The sequence below is a fragment of the Perissodus microlepis genome, chromosome 12 (assembly GCF_051167445.1).
Source record: "Perissodus microlepis isolate ML-2025 ecotype Zambia chromosome 12, ASM5116744v1, whole genome shotgun sequence".
In the NCBI taxonomy this organism is placed as follows: Eukaryota; Metazoa; Chordata; class Actinopteri; order Cichliformes; family Cichlidae; genus Perissodus; species Perissodus microlepis.
Genome location: NC_140472.1, coordinates 12,341,100 through 12,363,339, shown reverse-complemented (window position 1 = coordinate 12,363,339; position 22,240 = coordinate 12,341,100). Strand labels below are relative to the sequence as shown.

The window sequence follows — 22,240 nt, the reverse complement described above, 5'->3', positions numbered from 1 at the left end:
AACCCACATTATTATTATTATTATTATTATTATTTAAAAAACACATCTAAAATAAATTGACCAGAATTACCGAATTATACATGACACTGACATTTATATTAAACCCGCTTATGTATACTTTGTTTGGCTCGGATTTTTTTTTAAATAAAATAACTAATTAGGTATGTAGTTAACTACGAAGGAATATCAGGAATGTACCTACTGTTTAGTCTTACAAGTTATAATTCAGCACTGTCTTTAATCTTCCTAATGACATAAATATCTGTTTTAATAAGTTAAAGACCACGTGACGGCCTCACCGTCGTGAATTAAGTGAATAAAGGACCACAGCTGCCATTGATGTTAGTTGAATTTCAAATAGCTTAATTCATGCAAGTTTAGCTTTTACAAACCGAAATTTTGGTTAACTTAGTTTGAACTTTGTGTAGACTTTATTAATCAAAAAAAAAAAGGCCAATTCGTTTACAGCCTATCCACACAACTTACTCACACAATCAAACACACACAACCTACAGTGCTTAAGCACCAATCATAAAATGCTGTTGCGTATCAAGGCACAGATCAACAAATAATTAGTTGAAAAACAAAATACATAAATAGAATTACAAGAGCATATGTATAAAAAAAAATAACAGTCATTATTGAAGTATCTGTTTATGGTTCAAAGAGTGGCAACCTGAGAAGAATTAGAAGGGACACACTTGTGGAATGATGATGAATTAAAACTTAAATTAATATTTGTTTGTCTGTTTCATGCGGTGACAATTATAGAGCAAAGATAGGATTATCACTGTCTGCGAATCATTCTATCTTATCTTCTGAAATTATTATCTTCATTTGTGTTTGTTTTGGCGAAATTTGATTATAAAGTGCCTACATATTTTTGTTAATTTTTTGTGGACATTTTCTGCAAGTTAACAGTAGGTGGCACTAATGCGTCGCCTGGCAGTAATAAGACCACAGAAGCAGCAGTACAGCGGCGGTGGACTCTGCAGTTGGCTTCATCACATTACGTTCAGAGAAGATACTTCATCTAAATAAGCGACGCTACGCATTGCAATGGTTACACTGACAGTCTCTTTTGTCTTGGTAGACACGCCGGAGTTGCAATGAAGGTAATTTTTTCTTTACGTAACCTTTGTTCCAATTATCGGTCTGATTAGATTTTCGCTAGCACCAACCGGCTAACGCAAGCTTCAGGTCCCTGACGTTTCTGGGCTTGTGCTGGCTAAATACTTAAAACGGCCGGACAAACAGCCACTCTGGCAGCTGTCACTCAACACTGATTTGACATTAAGATTATTTAGTTACATTAGGTTTCCAGGTGAATATTGGTCTAGCTGTTTTTCTGCTTTTTTGTGACATTATGTACCTTAAGTGCTTTTACTGTTGACATTTACTTTATCTATTCACATCTTGTGCTTTATGAACAGCTCGTACAAACCCCTTCTAGTAGTTTCATGTATTATAATCATGTATAATATGCACATATATGTGGCCTTGTGGTGCTTGTGGTAACCGTGTATAAATTATACTGATGGGCCTTTGTGGTTGACATATTGTCAGTAAGAACAAGATGTTCTTCAGGATTCAACGTGAAGACACTAAATACTGAAGTAAAGGTGTTTTGTAAATGTCAGGCAGGGGCCTCTTCCATGTGGGCTTCATGCTGTGGTCTGCTGAATGAAGTCATGGGTACTGGGGCCGTCAGAGGCCAGCAGCCAGGGTTCGGGGCCGGTGCTGGACCCTTCAGATTTGCCCCCAGTGCGGGATATTCCACGTACCCGCCCACCAGCTCAGGGAGTCCCAGTCTTGTATGCAAGGCCTGTGGTCAGGCCTTCTCAGTCTTCAGGAGGAAGGTAGGTGCCTGGGTGTTCTGTCTAATACAAACATATTACCTGGTCTGATAAGGAGGAAACATATTAAATGAATTATTTAGACAGAAGTACTGTGGGCATGGAGAGTGTGCGTGCTTAGCTCATTTTCTCATGTGCATTTTTAATGGGTGTTTTTATTTTTATTTATTTATTTTTTTTTTTTTAAGAAAAAAGCATCTAATTATAAAGGTTTAAACTAATTCAAATAGTTAAAAAGAGGCTAACTGGTTTTCTAGAGTGCTGACATGATGAATATTTATTTGTCCTGGGACAAAAAGGCACGAGTTGGGAGGCAGATGGACCAACATGCTAGTGCTCTAATATCTTCATGCTCAGGCTCTCATTCTGTCTGAACCCTCTGCACACCACCATGCTGGTCTAATCCCATATCTTGCATTTATTACTCTTTGATGTTTGTCACATAAAAGAAAGCACCTCCTGTCTCTGTCTGCATGGGAAGAGCAGATGTGAGTGATAGAAATGCAATAAAGCTCTGGTGGCATTCAGTGATTTATTAAATGGTTTTGGTATTTTTCCTGTTTTGACTGTAATAGCAATATTTATTATAAAATATATGTGCATATAAGGAGGAGAATGAGACAGGTTACATTTTTGTCTGTGACGTCTTCCTGCGATGAGATACCTTGCAGTAGCACATGGCGGAAGGTGTGCATAAATCACTAATTCCCTCATTTCCATCATCTTGTTTTTCTTCCTCAGTATATTTGCTGCGACTGCAAGAAGAGCTTCTGCTCTCTGTGCTCCGTGCTTCAGGAGAATTTACGCATTTGTGCCACGTGTCATTTGCTGAAGGCGACGGCCTTTCAGCGGCCGCGGCTCATGCGTCTCAGAGTGAAGGACCTGCGTCAGTACTTGCTGCTGCGTAACATCCCCACCGACACCTGCAGGGAGAAGGAAGATCTGGTGGACTTGGTTCTCTGTCATCAAGGAATCGAGGAAGAGGAGGACCCCGACATGACCAGCCTTCAGTCGCGTTCCCTGTACACTCCAACCCCTTCTACCACACAGTCTGCCTCCGAGCTGTCTGCGTTCGCTGCCTCTCAGGAGGAAGCGCTCAGCAGGAGCGATAGCTCTGACACCAACCAGGTCAGAACCAGGTTAAACACATGTATGCAAATAACATACTGTCCAGACCTCTACAGATATTTATGTAGTAATACTTTTCTGTTGGTGCAACGCATACATTTCTAAGAAATTCACGTGAGTGTTTTCCAGAAAATGAGTCAGTTGGAGTTCACTGCTCATCCTTTCAGCTAAATTTGCACACCAACTAAATAAAAACAAATCAGGACTCTAGAAAGCAATAAAAGAAAGCAAATAAGCTAGAAGAGAGCCCAACCTCAAGCAGCCAGGAGCCACTATAAATACTTGTACCAGGCCTGATTATAGAGCAGTAAGCTTGTCTTTGAATGGAACGTACCAGGCATTGTTGTTTCCAATGTATCAATGGGCTGGCTGAGGTCTGTCTAATCCTAATCCTCTGTTGGCGGCATGCTTCTTGTGTGCAGTGCATACTATGTTTGTTGTTGCCTTTCAGGATATGGGAGACGGTACATCAGTGTCTCTTCTCAACTTGGATCCCAGTGAAGACACTCCTGAGGTCTTTCTATTTATTTTCCTTTTAATAAAAGTGAATTCATGCATTATTGCTGATAAAACTGTGGTGCAGGTATTAGAGAGCAGTGTGATGAATGCTTAGATGTTTTTGGGTGACTTGGGTTGAAAATCAATGAAAAGAATTTTATTCATCTAAGATCCCAGAAACAGTTCTGCTTACTTGGAGATATGAAAACTCAGTTATGCGTTCATGTTTGCAGACAGTTTAAAAAACAAACAAACAAATAAATTATAATGATTAACAAGAAGCAGAATATGATGAAAAAAAGAGTATTGTGTGCATAATATTTCATTTAGTGGTGTTTCCTGTCCTGTAGGTTAGTCCTCAGACTCAACGTTGGGCCAGAGCATCCCTCTCAGACATCTCCAGTTTACGGGATATTGAGGGCCTGTCTGTCAGGCAGCTGAAAGAGATACTGGCCAGGAATTTTGTCAACTATTCAGGGTGCTGTGAGAAGTGGGAGCTGGTGGAGCGTGTCAGCAGACTTTACAGGGAGACTGAAGAGAACAGGAAATCATGTGGGTATTAACTTTTTTACTGTGTTTAAATCCTGTGGGGGGAGGGGGGCTGTCAGCTCTAAAGCAGTCCTGTTTTTTATTTCCTATAGAAATCATCTATAGTATATAAAATGTTTGTAATAGTTAAGATCTTTTGCACATAAACGTGGTCTTATCTTCATCTAAATAACAATCACAGACAAATGTGACTAAACTAATAAAACACAAACACTCATTTGTCGCATCTTTATTAAAGACTCTGAATAGATACTCACAGTCCAGGCTGGAAGAGTAGATTAACCTCTGTGCTAATTACTTCTCTAAAAAGTCCAGTGTTCAGGTAATAGAGGATAGAGGTTACCTTTCAGGTTAGTAACCAGTCCTTGCATGTCTTTATTAGGTCTGCTGTTCTCAAGAACAAAAAGCGACTGGTGTGGAGTGAAGCATTAAGCAGCCTGCTCAGTCTCTCAGAAGGCTGAAATCTTTGGTCATGTGTAAATTTTGAGAAAAATCACTGAACAATAGGATACTATTAACGTAAACTACTACAGATCTTCTGGATATCCTAAAAGTTGTAGGACATTATTGTAGGATATGTTCAGCCAACAAAAGTTTAAGTGAACACAGCGGTATGTTTGGAGTGAAGAAAAGTCCTTCACACCTATCTGCGAAGCGCGGTCAGTGCACAGTGTAAAAGTTGGGCATAGCTACCGTGATGTCATCTGTTTGTTTCTGATGTTGTGTTTTGAAGTCTTGAGATTTGTATTTTCATCCTTGCCATCTTTTTTTTAATTTGAAAAATAAATAAATACAAACTGATTTGATGAGGGTGGCTAGGCTAACAGTGAAAGTGCTTACTTATTAGCTAACAACTTGTCAATCACAAGCCGGTAGCACGACATCCATAATCCTGTTTTTTGGAATGTAGTATAACCAAGATTTACAAACTAAAGCTAATTTCTTATTCTGTATAATCCAAAATAAGTCACTGAGGCCCTGTCCTACAGACTTCTAGAGGACCAGAAGTCTTTTTTACAGCCATTGCTGTGAATAGGAGAAAATCAGAAGTCCTGACCTTAATTTAACTGAGATGACCTAAAGAAGAATCAAGATATTTTAGAATTACTGATGAACTGAAACCATTATTTAGGCGGCTTGAATCTAAATTCCTCCTGACAGTTGTGCAAGTCTCGGGCAGCTATAGGAAATGTTTAAAAAAGCTGTGGTTGCTTACAAAAACAGACTGTACCATTTAATAAACTGTAGAGTTAACCTTCTCCAGCCTGTACTGTGAGCCAGTAATAAAGATAATAAAGACAGTAGAAGTAGAGCTGTGTTTATAATTAATATCAGACCGCATTTTATCAGCAAGTTAAACATAGAAATTCAGCTAACTTCAAAGAGTTTACAAACCTTTTCAATGTATCATGTTGTGTGGTCGAATGAAGTGTGTCAGTACATTTCATTTATTTCTCTTGCAGTGGAAAATGTGAGCAGCACTGTAACCACAGGTAAGTTTTCACCCAACTTCTGTGTGCAGTGTCCTAGATGTCATTGTTGGAACTACATCCTGTTTTTAACCACTGAAACTAAATATCTCTGCTTCCTCTGACAATATTATTTACTGCGAGTGCTATTGATAACTCACACAGGTAGGGTCATTTGAACGAGTTTTTCGTTTAGACTCCTGTTGATATGTCTCGCGCTTGCTTTACTCCTCCCTCATAAAGTGATGACCTTCCCCCCTCCCATCTGCAATGGTGCCATTGGAGGTAAGGCTTATACCTTGTGGTCACATGTTCCATCTATGAACCCAACTGCATCTGCACCGCACCAGTGTTCGTTGTGAACCTGTTCTCATTTTCCATTCGACCCATTTCTTTGAAACATTTCCATACATGGTTCTTCCTGTGAGGGGATATTGATGTTGCATTGAGGATGAAAGTTGAATGTTCATTTATCCCACTTAAGAAAATTGAAGATTGATCCACCATGAAAATCAATCTCCTTCAGTCTCATCTATTCGTGTGTGTGTGTTGAATATGTGAAGTAATTATATTGAAAACTGGAGTATGTCAGCCCTGTGTGTTCACTCTGAGCTTGCTTCTAGAGATCAAAATTGTGTGGTTGATATAGTAACATCTTGACACTTAAATACCGCAGGGGTTGTTATTTTGCAGGCGATTGTGGGCATGACCTACCTCGATCAGACGAGGGTGCTTTGTGAAGCTTTGAGTATTCCAGTGCTCTCTTACCCTTTACTCATTGTGTGGTTATATTACTCTCTTTTCTCGCAGATGGGGAGAACTGTCCACTGACGATTCACGACGACAACCTCTGCAGGATCTGCATGGACGCTACGATCGACTGCGTCCTCCTGGAGTGTGGACACATGGTCACTTGCACCAAGTGCGGCAAGAGGATGAACGAATGCCCGATCTGCAGGCAGTACGTCGTGAGGGCTGTGCACGTCTTCAAATCCTAATGCACCTCTGCAGCACCACCGCACCTGCTTCAGACTGAGACTGTACCTTAACCTCAACAATGCAGCTCGTAACCTTCAAATCCCCAAAAGACTCAGTCTGTGGATGTTTGTATTCTCTGAGGTCTCACTTTATTTGCACAGTGAAATCTAAGAAATGTCTTTCTGAAGAATTTTGACTATTCGCTTTCACGAGTGGGCAGAGCGTAGGAACGTACCCTCCAGCGAGTCATTCCTCAAGTTAACATATCTTCCGTATCTGTGTTTATTCTCAAATGTCTTAAATGTATTTCTTACAGTTTTTCAAAGCAAAGAATGTGCGGCACGAGCCGCGTGCAGTCATGTTAAACAACGCTTCACCCTCAGATCTGCCTGTAAACTGTAGCTGGTTCTCTACTCTGCTGGGCATTCCTGAGAGCACCTCACTTAACAACTGCTGCAAGTGACTACATATCTTCATGAGGGCGAGGGCACACGCTGAAGCTCAACATAGGAGAGTGTGAACTAGGTGCCAAATAATGCGTCATGCCCTTATGCTTCTCACCTTTTTTTTTTTTTTTTTTTCTCCCCCTTCCTTCAGCTGTGAGGGTTAGTGTTGGATTGTTGATTCCTCAGCATGTTTGACCAGAAAGCACTTTTCTTCACAACTGTGTGTTGATCCACTACTCGCAAGCGACCTAATAGTAGCTGAGTTAATGCGTGCTTATCTTTGAGCTGTTTGAGTTCAAAGCCGCTGTGATTTTTCAGATGGAGTTGACATATAATTGTTCTGTTCACTTATTTTGTTACATAACTACTTGTATGCATTACACATTTTAAATGATCACACAACGTCTGTCGTTACAGCAATAGCTAACCTCCGCTGTCACCTCTTGATTTGTCTCTTTAGTGGAGACAAAGTACGAAAACCGGTGCTAACTCATCCCACCACCTTCCCCAACCACCTCCCGCTGAACTGTGTTTTTTTTTTTTTTTTTTTTATTTGTCGTGTATCGTTGAGAATGGAATAAAGTGTCTTAACGAGTTGAATTTTCTCATGTAGGAGTAATGTATTGAACTAACTATTCAAAGATATAGCTATGAGTTTACTGACACCTGTGATATAGGAAGTAAATAGAAGTTAATGACTTGCTGATGTATATTTGCATATATGGATCCATATGAGATATGTATATATCTATTTTTTTTTTTTTTTTTTTTTTATTATTATTATTTGATTGAAGTGGCCCAGGGATTGGGTTCAGTTTATATTTAGAGGTTTACATTTTTCCTGTCAGGTGATTTAAAATGTGTTTAATCTGCATTAATTTGCTTGAACCAGAGCATGACACTGCTTTATTACACCAGATAGGTCATATCCTACTCCTTAGATTGCCCCTACCCCTGAAACAAATTCTCTGCTTTTATTTTCCCACAATACCCTGCTCTTTCACAAGCTTTTCGCTCTGTACTGTAACCCACAAAGTCAAAATTGCTGCTATTACAGTAAAGATGTCCGCTACAGTCATGCACAGTAGCGGATCAGGTTGCACTTTTTTCCTTTTACAGAGGGTTTAATTGTGTGCTAGGTTTGGTCTTTGTATTTGGGAATGTTGAACTTTTTATTTTGGTAATTAAAATTTCAATTGAAATCTGCGTGTGTCTGTGTGGGTGGTGGGAGCGGGGCAGTCGGGCACCACAAGCATGTGTCTTTTACTGTCCTGGCTAATGATTACTGAGGAAGTGATCATGTCACAGCCTTTTAAGTTCCAAACACACAAAAATTGTTCAAGACAAGGCTTGGGTGGCGATGAGAGGTTTGTTTTAGAACACACTTCTTACTTCATTCTCTAAAATTGTATGGCGTTAAATTTGTGAAAAAATATAAACAAAAATCAAACACAAACAAAAGTTAACTTGATCTGATTTCACAACTTCAAAAAGTGGTAAAAAGAAAATGATTTTAAACCCTCCCATTGTACTCCTCTGACATTTGGCAAACAATGACTTTTTTGCAAGTCATCCATCCATCTGTCATGAGGGGGCTGGATCCTATGCCAGATGTCATAGGGTGAGAGGTGGGGTACACACTGGACAGGTTGCCAGTCTTTCACACGACTAACAGTGAGGCAGGCATTCATTCACACTTATGGGTCATTTAGAAGCACCAATGAACCTAACTGCATGTCTTTGGACTGTGGAAGAAAGACCACAAACAGATGGATTCAAACCCAGGACCACCTTGCTGTGAGGCAACAGTACAAACTACAGGCTTGTGCCAAATGTACAAATTAGGTAAAATCTATTAGCCCTGTGAGAATATGGAAAAAAGAGAAAAGAGCAAAGCCTCGCTTTAATGGTACAAATGAAATTCTTTTAATGCATATTAGCACATCATTTTTGGATTTACAAATATAAACATCACATTCACCTGAGGTGATCAATTACAGCACAACAATCAAAATACAACACCTACTGTAGGGAGTATAGGTTCAAAACTATGCAAATGAGTTATTTGCAAAGGTCAGCGTTAGCAGATTATATAAACCAGAACCAGGTGAAAACAGATGTGTGGGGGATTACTGTATTATCACAAAGTCAGTTTCACAGTTGCTGGGACAGTCAGCTTCCTGTTACTAACTTTTGGGTGTTGAACTTCACCCGCTGGGAGCTGCAACAGGCTTAAATCACCCTGATAAATTACTTGTACTAATTATTTGACCCAGCTATGTGACACACCTATGTCAACTTACTGAATAAATACAGACTGTAATAAAAAAAAAAAATCAATAAATTAATATTGAAATATTGTTGAAAACCCCATAAAGCAAAAACACTCCACAGTTTAAAGTAGTAATGTAACTGAAGGCATGAGGGTGTAACAGAATATGAAATTTGTTTATTTTTATTTTTTTTATCTTCATCAAAAAGACATTCTAAATATTTTTATGATCAGATATATTGTACATGCTATTTCATTTCTCTGATACTGAAGTGATGTTAAATTCAAATGTACATTTTGGCACGCAGACTGTTACAAGAGGGCAAACTGAAGGAGATCATTTTCAGTTCACGGTAGTCTCTCTGTGATAATAGTTCCTGAGACACTGTAAACTCATGAAATGTTGCTGCTATAAAAATACTGTTTTTCAAATATTTAAGGAATAAAAATAACCCAGGAGTCAATTACAAGCAGGTCTTTATAAAAGTACAGTCTCAAAAGAAACACATGCATGCCATCTCTTCTTAACACGTCCAGTGAATGTTTGTCACCTCCTGACATTAGACTCCAAGGCTTCCATCCAGTCAATCTCAATCTTTCACTTCAGTTTACTGACAGTGATTCAGAGACTTATCACAGGACCAGTTGTTCCATTAAGTGCAAAGACCATCTTTGAAGTCCTTTTATTGTTTGCCCTGTTGGGAACTAGCTTATCTTCTGCAGCAATTTGTCCTCTTTCAATTTAAACGGTACACTCACAGACATCTCTGCGATGAACCTTTCACAGGCTGCCTTGGTCACCTGCTTGCAGAAGCGAAGGTCTATCTGACAGATGCTTCCGCAGCGCTTGAAGAAATTTAAGGAATGGTCCGTTACTCTGTTACACACTGAAAAATGAGGCAAGGAAAAAGGGTTAGAAGACAAGAAAACTGTCAGTCCTGCTAATTTTAAAATGTATACGTCTCCAGACTAATCACATCTGGCATTCAAAAACTGGGCTTTATTGCTATAAATGTAAACCGGGGACTTTGATAAAGCTGGGACTAAAATGTAAATAAAAGCAGAAAGCAATGATCTGCAGATCTCGCGCATTTCCTTTTTTCAAAACAGTACACAAAAAACTGAGAAAATGTGCAATTTTAAGAAAAATATTACCTCATTTTTAATTTGATGGCAGCAGCATGTCTCACAAAAACTCAAACATTGGGATGGAGGCAACGTAAGGCCAAAACAGTAAGTGGTACTAAGAAGAAGCAGCTGAGGGAATATTTTTAAACTAATTAGGTTAATTGGCAACAGGCCAGTAATGTCTGGTTATTAAAAGTGCATCTTAAAGAGACACTTAGAGTTCTTTAGAAGTGAAGACAGGCTTTACAAAACACTGCCCTCACAATTCTGGAGAAATCTCCTCACAGCAGACAAGATCAACAATTAATATCGGATGCCTGTTATCTCCTGGCCCTCAGGTGGTACAGCACTAAAAACAGGCATGATTCTGTCATTGAGAGCAAAACTGTTATGTGGTCAGAAAAATCAAAATGTCAAATTATTTTTAAAAACCATGGACACCTGATTTTCTGGACTAAAGAGGAGAGGGCTTGTCATCCAGCTTACTACCATCTGTGATGGTATGGGGGGGCTTTAGTGCCTATGGAACTGGCAGCTTGCACATCTGGAAAGGCACCATCAATGCTGAAAGCTATATACAGCTTTTAGAACAACATATGCTCCCACCACAACAATGCCAAGTACATGTCCTAGTTTTCTGAGACATTTTGTTGCCATCAGATTCAAAACAAGCTAATATTTTTCTTACAATTGTAACATTTTCTTATTTTAAACATTTGAGATGTCATCTATGTTCTGTTATGAATAAAATATGTGTTTACAATATTTGCAAAGCATTGCATTTTGTCTTGTTTTTTTTACATTTTACACAATGACAGTAAAGAAGATTGTAATTCTGAGTACTGTTGCTAATTCAAACCAAAAAAAACACAAGCTAAGTGCACAGTAGCTGAAATGCTAAAAGCAGCATATTAAAGGAAGTAAACTAACCAATGCTAAGTATACTAATCTATTTATTCATCTCAAGTCCAAGTATATAATTTCCTGGAACAATCAAGCACAACCCACAGCATTTAAATAATTTAGTGGCTAATATCGATGCTTTAGCAAAACCCCCTATTTCGCCTTCTTCCTCTGTGGTTAACACAAGAGTTGTTATAGTCTTGTATTTTCCATTACTTTTGAAAACTTCTATATAATTTTAAACACTTATTTTGACTGCAGTTTATTTTACAGAGTTGGTTTACTTGTTTCAGTTTTGTTTTATTAGTTTCAATGTTTGTTTGTTTTTGGCACCCAAAAGAGACACCAACACAAACAATACAAACACGTGAGACACTGGAAACAGACACACCCAGTCTCAATAAAAATATCAATCATTGTATGTCTTATGACAAGTTCTATTTTGTCCTAACAGAGGTGCTTTCTGTGTTATTATATGGAAGTATGAGTTTAGACTGACCATCAGGTTATTTAAAGGATAGGAAGTGTGCCATTTATTTGAATTCAGCCGCCCAGCTGAACTTGTATGCAAGCCTGCTGGAAAAAAAAAACAAACATGAAAAAGCCTGATGCCTGTATATTCCCATGACTCCACGCTCTGATTCAACATCTCACCTGAGAGGTTGATTTCTGTGAGGGAATCTCTGGTTGTGGTCCCTGCTGCTGTCAGCAGGTTGACTGACTGGTCATTGATATGGTTGCAGTAGCTAAGGTCCAGCCTGGAGAGCAAAGGCATCTGTCGACTTATGAGGCGTAAAGACGTGTCGGTGATGTCCAGCCCCGCTAACCTCAGTTCCTCCACGTTCCGCAACTTGCAGCGGTTATCCAGCTGGCCTGTTAGTTTGTTGGTCAAATAAAAAGTAACACAGAACAATTTTAAATTTGATCAACACCTCAAGATTATAAAAGTCTCTGACATTCAAGTTCACGCTTGTGTTTCAGTTTGAAAACGTAAATCTAAAGCAGCTCCTCCTGGAAAAATCTATTTTGGGGTTTGGAATGAGAGCAATAACCTTTCCAGCTACTGAAAAGCTTCCCACTCCAAGAGTTGCTCTATAAAATAGTTAGCAATGTGTAACTGAGTACCTAAGAGTTTTAACATTAACACTTACACAAGTTAATGTGAAATGATTAGTAACTGTGTTTATGTTGCAGCTGTTAAAACTTAACTTTGAGTGTCATTTATGCATAACAGCATGGCAGGCAGGAGAAAAGGGCACATTTATGATAGTGGTTGTGCTTTACCTGGTCTGTTATCTGTGGGAGGGGAGAGGAGGTCCCTCATCTGTGCATCTTTGAGTCCCTCCACCCACTGCACATCGAGAGTGCGCAGCAGAGGGCAGCTGGAGGTGCAGAGTGCAGACACAGCAGCCCAGGAGCAACCTGACAGCCTTAACACTCGCAGACCTAAAACATATAGCGGCACTTTAAAACACTGATTTGGGGGGTGGGGGTTCTGTAACCTTAGATCAAAAATCCCTTATAGTTAAGTACCTGGCAGTCTGTTAATAAGCCAGCTTAATTGTTTCTTGGAAATGTTGGTCCAGCTGAGGTCCAGGGAGACTGGCTGTCGGCGGATAATCCCACTTAGCATGAGTGGGGTGATTGAGGTGCAGCGGTTCAGATCTATCTTTGTCCAGAGTCTCTTGTCACAACACCTAGCAGAAATAAAGATTTGTGTTGAATGTCAGGTCTTTGTGTCAAGGCAGAACACTCTAAACCAAACTGTAACTGCTCCTCCACATTTCAGAGGGTTTTTTTCTCTTTTGCACTAACTGTAAACATCAGAAATATATTTTAAATCACTGTTGAGATAGTGCTGTGCATTTACCATCTGTTCCACGTCTTGCACACTCTCATGCACACACACAGCTCCTGGTGTGTGAGATAGCGGAATATCTTCATCCAGAGCTCTCGCTGGATAATGTGTGCTTTTCCATCTTTTAGAGGCAGTCTGTCGGGAGGCGGGCTTATGGGAGGGGGCCGAATAACGTGCCGCTCCATTTGGACACACTTGGGTGGAGAACGCGGAGGAACCGGCCGGGTTGTCGGAGTGCTCCTGTTGAAGCCCAGCGGAGTGATCTGACTTGGGTAGAAGTGTCGCAGCTCCCAGGAGTTCCCATTCATCTCTTTGGTCTTGAGGTGGGCCCTCTGATCCCCGAGCTCATTGCCGTTGCAGAACAGCTTCTTGGGTTCCTCGTTTTCCGTCTCTGGTTCAGCCTTCAGTGGTTGCCGGTTCTCATTGGCCATGCAGTCCTCGGTCTTCTGGATTTCCTGGGTAAGTGCTTTGCTCAGTTCCCGACTCAGCTCTCTGTTAGGTAAACGCCGCTTACGCCGAGCCTTTGGACGCGGGCCTTTTTCCTGGGTCTCGCTCCCGCCCTCACTGCTGGGGCCGGCCTGTGGAGAACTACAGTGAGACTGGTCACTGTCTCCAACCGGTGTTCTAAGGCTAAGATTCAAAAGGTCGCTCTTGGAGTCCCTGTAATCCCCATCATCTTCAGGGTCTCCAGAGCGCCCTTTCCTCTCTACACCGCTCTGGAAAAGAGGCTCCCTTCCTTCTTCATCCTCTTCTTCAGCATCTTCATCATCCTCTTCTCTCTTGATTTGTTGAAGAAGTTTGGAAAAATAAGGATCATCTGACTTTTCCTGGAGAAACAAAATAAAACAAAACCACATGTCAGGGCTCTAGATCTTTTTGCCACGTTTGCACTGATAAACCCACATTTTTCAACTGCATCACTTAACACTGCAGTTTTACATGTGCACTTTTTTGGGGGGAATATTGCGGTCCATACAGACAATATTGATTTAGAAATGATTAACTAACAATCTTGTCAACACAAGGTTCTTTATTTGGAGCACAGTTCTACAAGAAAGATAAGTTACTGAAAAAGTGTTTGTGCTTGCAGTGCTTTGGCACTCTTTGGTAACTTTGTAGACAATGTTAAAATGAATCATCACATCGGCCTCCTCTGGCGACCTGTTTGCTGCTGCCTGCCGCTGAAAGGCAGGGGGGAGAGGGGACACTTGGGCAGTGCATTTATCGCAGCACATAATGTGTTTTCTGGATACACTGTGCTTTTTCGGGTTCAGAGAATGATGGCTCTTTGTCAGAGCACTGGCTATAAATTTCAGACGGATCAGGCCTTAACAAAAAAGTTATCAATAGTTCTTTTTACATCTTATTACCCACAGCTACATCCACTTCTGTCAGGCCTAGGCTACTCACTAGGGCTGGGTATCATCACTGATTTCTATAATCCTTTCGATTCAGATTTACAAGGTCCCGATTGGATTCAATTCAGTTTTGCCTCAGACAGTCTGGTGTTTTATAGCAGATAACCTTAAAAATATTCTGCAATTTTGCATAATTTTAAAAAGTTTAAATTTCTTCAGTATTGAACAGCAGAAGTTGCTGCCCACTTCTTGTCTGAGGTCATTAAAAAAAAAAAAAAAAGTGTCAGACAGCGCTGTAAACAGCAGTAGACTGGTGGGTAATTAAGCGAATGAATAATGGTGAAAACAGAGATTTGAGATGGGAAACTATTCTTAAAGTACACAGAGAGAGAAAGCTGTGCATGAAGTGTGATTTTATCATGGTGGAAGCAATACAGCAAAAGTCAGAGGGAATTAATGACGACATTCATCAAATGTGAATTGTAGTTTGTTGCTTCTTTTGTTGCTGGTTCAGTGAATTTTGGTTGGACAGAGACAAAACCTGCAGCTCAGAATCTAGCACAAAAAAAAGACGTAAACACCGCGCGGACCCGCCGACGCATCAGAATCAGTGAGCTGTCGGCTTTCAGCCACAACGGGGTGTCCGTGTACGTGCTGTCGGGTAAGAAAGCCAAGAACGAGAAAACTGATTCTGATGCGTCGGGTCCACGCTCTGTGTTTACGTCTTTGTGTGGAATTCTATCCACCTGCACTTTCAAACATACACACGAAGGACCACAGGAATATCTGCACCACGGCCAATCAGAGAAGTCCCGCCCCTGACTATGTCTGACCACACTGAGTTTTTTTTTTTTTACTCGAACATCTGGTCGCACCGGTGCGAACTAGGATTTTTTTGAGTCGCACCATTGAAAAATTTGGTCGCATTTGTGACCAATTTGGTCGCACTCTAGAGCCCCCAAAATACTGCTCCATTTACACACTGTACATTATTATACAAACCTTCTTCCTCACACTGAGATCCTCTTCCTCATCATCATCAAACAGCTTCCTCTTTTTTCTCAGTTTGTCCTCGGGCCGGGGCCGTGGCAGGTTGCTGGGTGAAAGCACCGGCGGCTGGCGGCTGAGAGACTCCTCGGGTCGGTACCTGGGTGTCTCCTCTTTGTCTGACCTCCTCTTAGTTGCTGAAGAAGCGTCCCCTTCCTCCTTTGTCACAGGCTTCTGTTCCCTCAGCAAAGAGCCAGGGAGGTTGGAGGCATACTTGAACCCCGGGCCCCTTTTTTGCTTCAATGCCAAAGGGACAATAATTGCGAGACAACTTTATACCTTTAGCCTATATTGACAAGAAAAAGACGCTGTTCCTAAAAGTGCTCCTATGGTTTAATAAACAAAATCAATGTGACCGAGAACATAAAAGACACAGCAGTCAGAGGTTTCCTGCTTCACTGCCACATGTGAAAGATGACAAAAGTATAAACAGGAAGTGGCAAGTTGATCAACACACGCTTTAACCGAATATTGAAATAATGAAAGCAACAAAAACTCTGTAATGCTAATTCTCTTTTGTTTCCAAAACACACTTGATGAGCTAAAACTTGACATAAAAACCATGACACACACATATTTGTACTCACTTTTCCACTCTTTCCAGCATAGTTGCATTTAGGACATTCCCAGCAGTTAGGGAGTTCATCATTCACCACCCCCGAAGCGTCGCACACCTGATAAAAACAACGGCCAAATGAGTCGGATTTCAACTTGAACTGCCAGCTCTCGCTCAGTCCTGTGTTCAGTGTGTTTAATGCAAACAAGGCAAGGGAAGTGAAAGTGGCTGTTGTGACGCGTACTTGTTAGGCAGGTCAGCACAGTTTAACCTCAGTCGCTGTTAAACATGCCAACTCTTGCTTCATGGATTACTCAGAAAAGGGAAGTATAAACAGTTAAAGATCTCAACTCGGCCTAAATATGCTGTTACAAATCTAAACTGCTGTATGAGGTTCCAAATATATTCTGCAACAAGACAATAAAACAGCTAGAAAAACCTGTAACGAGGTACAAAGAGGCAGCCTCTTTTTTCTGTTTTGTTTGTTTGTTTTCTACTCTTTTTAGGAATTTAGCTGATGGCATTAAAAATTCTTAGCTCTTGCATGCAAAACAAACATGCAGACCATGCTTCAAAAACTGGTTTGACCAAACATATGCAAATAGCAAATTGTGTTTTCGCATAACAAGTTACAAACAGGGTGTGTGCTGTGTGTTGCCCTTTTTGGTCATGATCTAATACAGTTTCTTTTTTAATCTGAGAGTTTGTTTTTAAACTCCTGACCTCTTAAGCTTTCTTAAGCGTGTGTTCAGTGAAACCCTCAGCGTGATGGTGTCATGTCGGAGCCGTAAAATCTTGAGATCCACATCACAAACAAAGTTTTTTTAGCGTTATGTAAACATCAACATTTCTACCCAATTATCTCCTCTGACTGCGATTCAACTGCCTGAGTCACTCCTGTCATGTTACAATGATCTGAGATTCCTGGCACATTACTGCAACACTGTGAGTCACCGTCACAATGACTGTAATGATGAGGTGGAGTTGTTCAGCTGTTCCCAACGTAGGCGCCCTTCTGTACCTTCAGGCAGTTGGGATGGACGATCTCATTGCAGATGGAGCACTCCATCAGCATAAAGTTAAACTTGTCCTCCTCATCCTCCAGTGTGTCCTCCTTCCCGGCTTCTTTGCACACTACACACACTGCTGTGTGGGGCAACACGGGCTGCATGGGGCGAAAAAAGAAAAAACAAGCAGAAATAAAGTTTATTAAGCAGTGAATGCTTTCTAAAAACAAAGCTGACAGTGTTACATGTCTTCATGGATAATTTTGGCTCTAAAGCTCTACTGACTCACCGCGATGCACTGTCTCATGATGCAGGACTGCTTCATGCGCCCTGGTCCACCAAACTTCTTCATGTCCTTACAGAAGTGACACTCCCCGCATTCAGACCGCAAGCATGCCTCGCACTTTCTGCAGCGTGTCCTCCTGCGGCGGGCTCCGGAGGAGCTGCGGTTGGACGGCAGCTTAACAGCTGACGACGTCCCCATTTTGGGTTTGGGCCGGTTAGCTGCCCGCTGCTGGAAGGCAAAAAACATAAGAGACATTAGATGATAACTCAAAATGAAGAGACTCTCTGTCATTGAGAACATGGACACAGGACCTTTAAGCAAGCTAACAGGTAAACAGATATCAGACCAAACGGCTGAAATAACAGTAATCAGCACAAGGAATCCCATCAACAAACTGGCACTGACATCAAACTGTGATGCATGCATTATGTATTTATTTATAGGCTATTCTTGCTGCTGCTTAATTACAAGTCATATGACCCAGCTACTAAAAAATTCCTTAACTAAACAAGGAATTTAGTTTAGTTCCACCTTGAACTTGGGATTTTACTATCCTTCAGCAAACAGAGCCATGTGGAAACAGTTTATACTTAAGCAGCAATTAATATTAATTTTCATCAATTAATTTCCCTTAATATTTCCTAACTAATTATTTTGTCAACAAAATATCTGAAAATTGTAAATTTTCCCCTCTAAGTTGATCACGATCTCTCAAAATAACCCCAAAATAAGGTATTCAGATTACCATTTCAAGTAAAAGGATTAAGTTCTCACATTTTAGAAACTGGAATCAGTGAATATTTGCATGTTTTTGCTTTAAAAAGTACTGGATTCCTATTGGATGGAACATTAACGACACATAAGTGGTGTTTGTAGGCTTTTGATATACAATTATTGTGTTACTGATTAAACAAATGATTTGCTTCTTGGCTACTGGGTTAACTAGTGCTCACTCTAAATCAAGTTAACAATTAAAAAAAAAGAAAAACAAAGCTGTGGTCAGGGTAGTGTCTCTACCTTATGATATGAAGCACCTTGAGGCAATTTCTGTTGCGATTTGGCGCTATATAAACTGAACTGTACTCATAATGTAGGCATGTCAATGAAATTGTGTCCTCAAAGTGCATGTTAAGCTTAGGGTTAAGGGTGTCACCTTGAGAATTGTGACAAAAGCATACTCCAAATCTTCTTATTTGAGTCACTGGAAGCAGCAACTGTGTGATGCTGTGGACTAAAAATAAAAACAGTAATTTAACGATCAGACTGAAATTTAAGCAACCAATTATCTAACTGAATCCTGAAACCTTAATTCATTTTGTGATTTTCTCACATCTCCTTCTTACTCTCTTCCCTGTTGCCATGGCAGGGCAATATAAAGCACTATGAAAATAAGACAAATCACACAGGAGGAGAGGTTACCTAGGCAACACATTTGCCTCTCTGATGGCAACTGTTTGAATAAAAAACTGAGAGAGATGGATAAAAATAAGCTCAGAGTGGAGCTATGATTTGTGCTCTGAGCACTTTCCTGATGTCATCTATTCTTATTCTATTACTGAAATCACACACGGCCCACGCACAACGGCTCATTTCAGCTCTTTGACCAATTATTACTCCATTCATTTGTATAAAACACCAAATTACAATAAATTAAGATCATTCAACCCTCTGCGGTTGTCTTATGTGGAAGATGATACTGAGGCATTGCAGACAGGTAAAACAAGATGTTCCAGGCGAACGATAACGTCACTCTTGCTTTCTGAATGATATTCACTGGAAGGAGTGGAGAAACCAGCCCTAAATATGTGCTAAAGAAGCTTCACGGCAAATTGTTAATAACAACAGTGACAACATGTTTCTTCTTGTTTAACAGAAACTGCTCTTTGGAGCGTTTTCCCCCAGGAGGATTTTGGAACGCGTTGTTAGATCTATCCCTTTACATAACAGAGTTTCTTCTGTTGTGTTGCTGTCAGCTCAAGAAGTTGTTCTTTGCCTGCTGCTGCTGACAGAGCATCTATGCAAAACCAGGCTAAATGATCAAACCAGGCAAAGCTTATTTTCATGGTGCCAAGCTTTCCATTAATCCATCTGCCTAATACAGAAATATGAGAAAGAAACACAGAAGAAAGGACAGGTGCTGTTGCTGCAGGTGTGGCTGATACCTCACCATTTCCCTAACCTTATCTCACATGACTTTGTCTCACATAGCATTTCTAAAGTAAGGCCGAGTCTCTGAGCAAATAAAGTCCGTGCAAAGTTTAAAACCACAACAAAAAACTGACATGTCCTCCATGTCTCCAAATTTTATTTGGCTGCTTTTTTTTTTAATCCGAGATGCATCTCCTCCCATGATCACTTAGTAGCCAAATGTGTAAACCACTACGCTACAGATCCACTGTCTCTGCACAGACACTAATTGGCTGCTGAGCCCTGCAAATAAAAACATGGCCCATATTGCTGTGACACAATCTTCTGACTCAGCATCAGCGTGGATGTCAGCGAGTGAAACTCACGTTTGCCTTCATCTGCTGCCCGCGCTCAATTAGCACAAATAACATGTGCTGCTCTCCCTATAATATGTCACAACAGAAGACTTCAAAATATGATCTTTGACGCTGCACTGCTTGTGGGTGTTGTGGATATAAACATTGTGTAAGAGCAGGGGTCTGACGCTTACATCAGCACTTCTCCCATTTCTCTTGAACTGTACATGCCAACTGTGTGCTGGAGAGACTTGTGCAATATCTAATGAGCCCTATGAGAAAGTATCCATGCTGCTGACCTCAAATGAGCATGCACTCCATGCCACTCATGAGAAGTTCCCCCCTGTAAGCCACATTAAGGCTTTATGCAGAGTTTAAAATGGAGACATTTCTGTTAAAAATCAAACCCATTTGCCCAGTTTGGGGCCACTGGACTACTAAGTAACAGAAGTAGAGGCACTTCATTGTTACCCTCTCCCCACCCCCACCCCCTTTCTCTGTCCCTGCTTCCTCAACGTTTTTGACTAAAGCTTTCTTAAAGGCGCAGAGTTGTGGGACAAGTTTTGGAAGTGAGAGGAAATCAATCACATGAAAAACAGTTTCGATATAGCAGGTTAACCAAAGTGCACGAGAAAATCATAAGTTGGCCAGCATAAAGTCGGATGGCCTTCACCGTTAAGGTAGTGGATGATAACGAGGTTGTGGTCACAGCCGCGGATCTGTAACCTCACTGGATGAGGCTGCTCGCTATTAAGAGGTGGTCAGTACAAAAATGGGTCGGTTGTGGCTAACAAGATAGATGGTGTCTAGGAGGCGAAGACACGGTGTGTTTTTGGACGGTCACGGAACACAAAAAGGAGGAACTCCAGTTCTTTTAAATGTGTACAAATATTTAGCTTTGTGTTTATTCGCTATTACCTGGCTGACCGAAGAATAAGGTTTAAAACACACCTTCTCCTTTCAACCCGACTAACCTACATAGAGAGAGGAAAAGCGGATACAAACATTCACCTGAAGTAATTGACGAAAAGGAAAAAACGTCAAAACCCTTTTTTTTAAAAATCGAGAAGCATACAGAGCAAAGTAGAGTTCACGAAATTAAAATACCTGCTCAGATTCTGAATCATATTCCTCATCGTCTCCGCTCAGTGACAAGGCCATGTCTCCTCTCTCTCATCGTTTGAGAAAACTAACATGGCTGAACAAGCTAAGTTCGTCCCCCTCCTTCACACCAAACACACACAGGCAGCTTCTGCAGGCTGCGTTCACGAACCATAGGAAATATCAAAACTGACGTAAAAAAAAAAAACGTAAACGGCACAACTATAATTCAAAATGTATTGGAAAGAAACGTAAACGCAGAGGGTTGTACAGAAATTTAACAAATATACAGGTTTCAGGGATGGTTCGTTATTGTAATAACACCCTGTCCATATGACAATAAAATCGGTTAAATGTAATTAACGTGGCATGTTAACGCAACGTCGATGAAACAGGAAGTAAAGATAAGCAGGTAAAACAAGATGTCTCCCTCCCACACTCGTCCATCTTTGCTTTTGTCTTGGCGTTTGTAGGCAGTCTATGGGCTGTATGACTCAGTGGCAGAACAAATTCTTCAAAGGTTTATTTAATGCGTTTAACCTTTTAATCCTTATGGGCTTAGCAGTTTACAAATAGCATTAAACTTCAAAAACACTCAGTGAGTTTATTCAGGCGTTTGTCATCAAATGTTGATAATGTGTTTACTTTTAATAATTGAAACTTTTAAAAAAAATTCCCAACTATACAGCCATGAATGTACAGTGTATAAAGTTCACCTAATGTAGCTAGATGTAAACACTGTTAAACTAAAAGTGAAAAACAGCACTTTGATTTCCCAGTCAAGAACTTTCTTTCTTATCTGATTTAGCCTACCTGACAGCAGATTCAACACAACGTGAAGTATGTATTTGTTTGGTTAGTTATTATATAATTATGATGATTAAACACAGAGTTATGTAAAGCAAGAATGTGTGTGTAAAGATTGAACATGAACATATTGACGCCACCCAGTGTTGAATCTCAGTTTGCTCCAGCTACAGTGTAATGGCTTTGGAATTATCTTGTCTAGGGCTCCTGACGGTGTAAGAACAGATTCATAGGTCAGTGTATTCACGACACAGGAGCAGTTCAACATAAAGCAAAAAGTAACATTTGTAATATTCTCTGTGAGATGTTTGGTTGTGCTATGTCTGGCCCCCGAATGGTTTCCCCTCCCACTGGCAGACTACTCTGGCAGTTCACAGAGAAGTACCACAACTAGATCCCCCCACTGATACAAAAAGTGTGCGTCCGCCTACTGAATGCCAGGAAATATACAAGTGGTTACCTTGTGGTAATTCAAGTGTTGCAAAACTTTCTGACTGAAACCTCACTAAA

General features: G+C 40.5%; 2 protein-coding genes across 5 annotated transcripts; one reads left to right on the top strand and one right to left on the bottom strand.

Annotated features, from left to right (window-relative positions):
• The first annotated feature begins 950 nt into the window (after positions 1-950).
• rnf34a (ring finger protein 34a) lies at positions 951-8,126 on the top strand. 2 transcript variants are annotated; one of them, XM_084947274.1, is made up of 8 exons: positions 951-1,115; positions 1,641-1,859; positions 2,598-2,984; positions 3,436-3,498; positions 3,833-4,034; positions 5,495-5,524; positions 5,744-5,785; positions 6,311-8,126. In XM_084947274.1, the coding sequence occupies exons 1-8, from the start codon at positions 1,110-1,112 to the stop codon at positions 6,496-6,498; spliced, it is 1,137 nt and encodes a 378-aa protein (XP_084803400.1). In that variant the 5' UTR covers positions 951-1,109; the 3' UTR covers positions 6,499-8,126. The 2 variants fall into 2 exon arrangements, with proteins under 2 accessions (XP_084803400.1, XP_084803401.1); XM_084947275.1 differs by lacking the exon at positions 5,744-5,785.
• kdm2ba (lysine (K)-specific demethylase 2Ba) lies at positions 7,454-21,066 on the bottom strand. 3 transcript variants are annotated; one of them, XM_084947272.1, is made up of 11 exons: positions 20,930-21,066; positions 17,343-17,567; positions 17,068-17,211; positions 16,078-16,164; positions 15,446-15,736; positions 13,098-13,912; positions 12,761-12,924; positions 12,512-12,673; positions 11,882-12,100; positions 11,727-11,800; positions 9,969-10,083 (listed from the first exon to the last, which is right to left on the bottom strand). In XM_084947272.1, exons 1-11 carry the CDS (start codon positions 20,981-20,983, stop codon positions 10,069-10,071), a joined length of 2,250 nt encoding a protein of 749 aa, XP_084803398.1. In that variant the 5' UTR covers positions 20,984-21,066; the 3' UTR covers positions 9,969-10,068. The 3 variants fall into 3 exon arrangements, with proteins under 3 accessions (XP_084803396.1, XP_084803397.1, XP_084803398.1); XM_084947270.1 differs by lacking the exon at positions 11,727-11,800 and having other exon boundaries at positions 7,454-10,083; positions 20,930-21,064; XM_084947271.1 differs by lacking the exon at positions 11,727-11,800 and having other exon boundaries at positions 7,454-10,083; positions 15,446-15,727; positions 20,930-21,064.
• Positions 21,067-22,240: the final 1,174 nt, after the last annotated feature.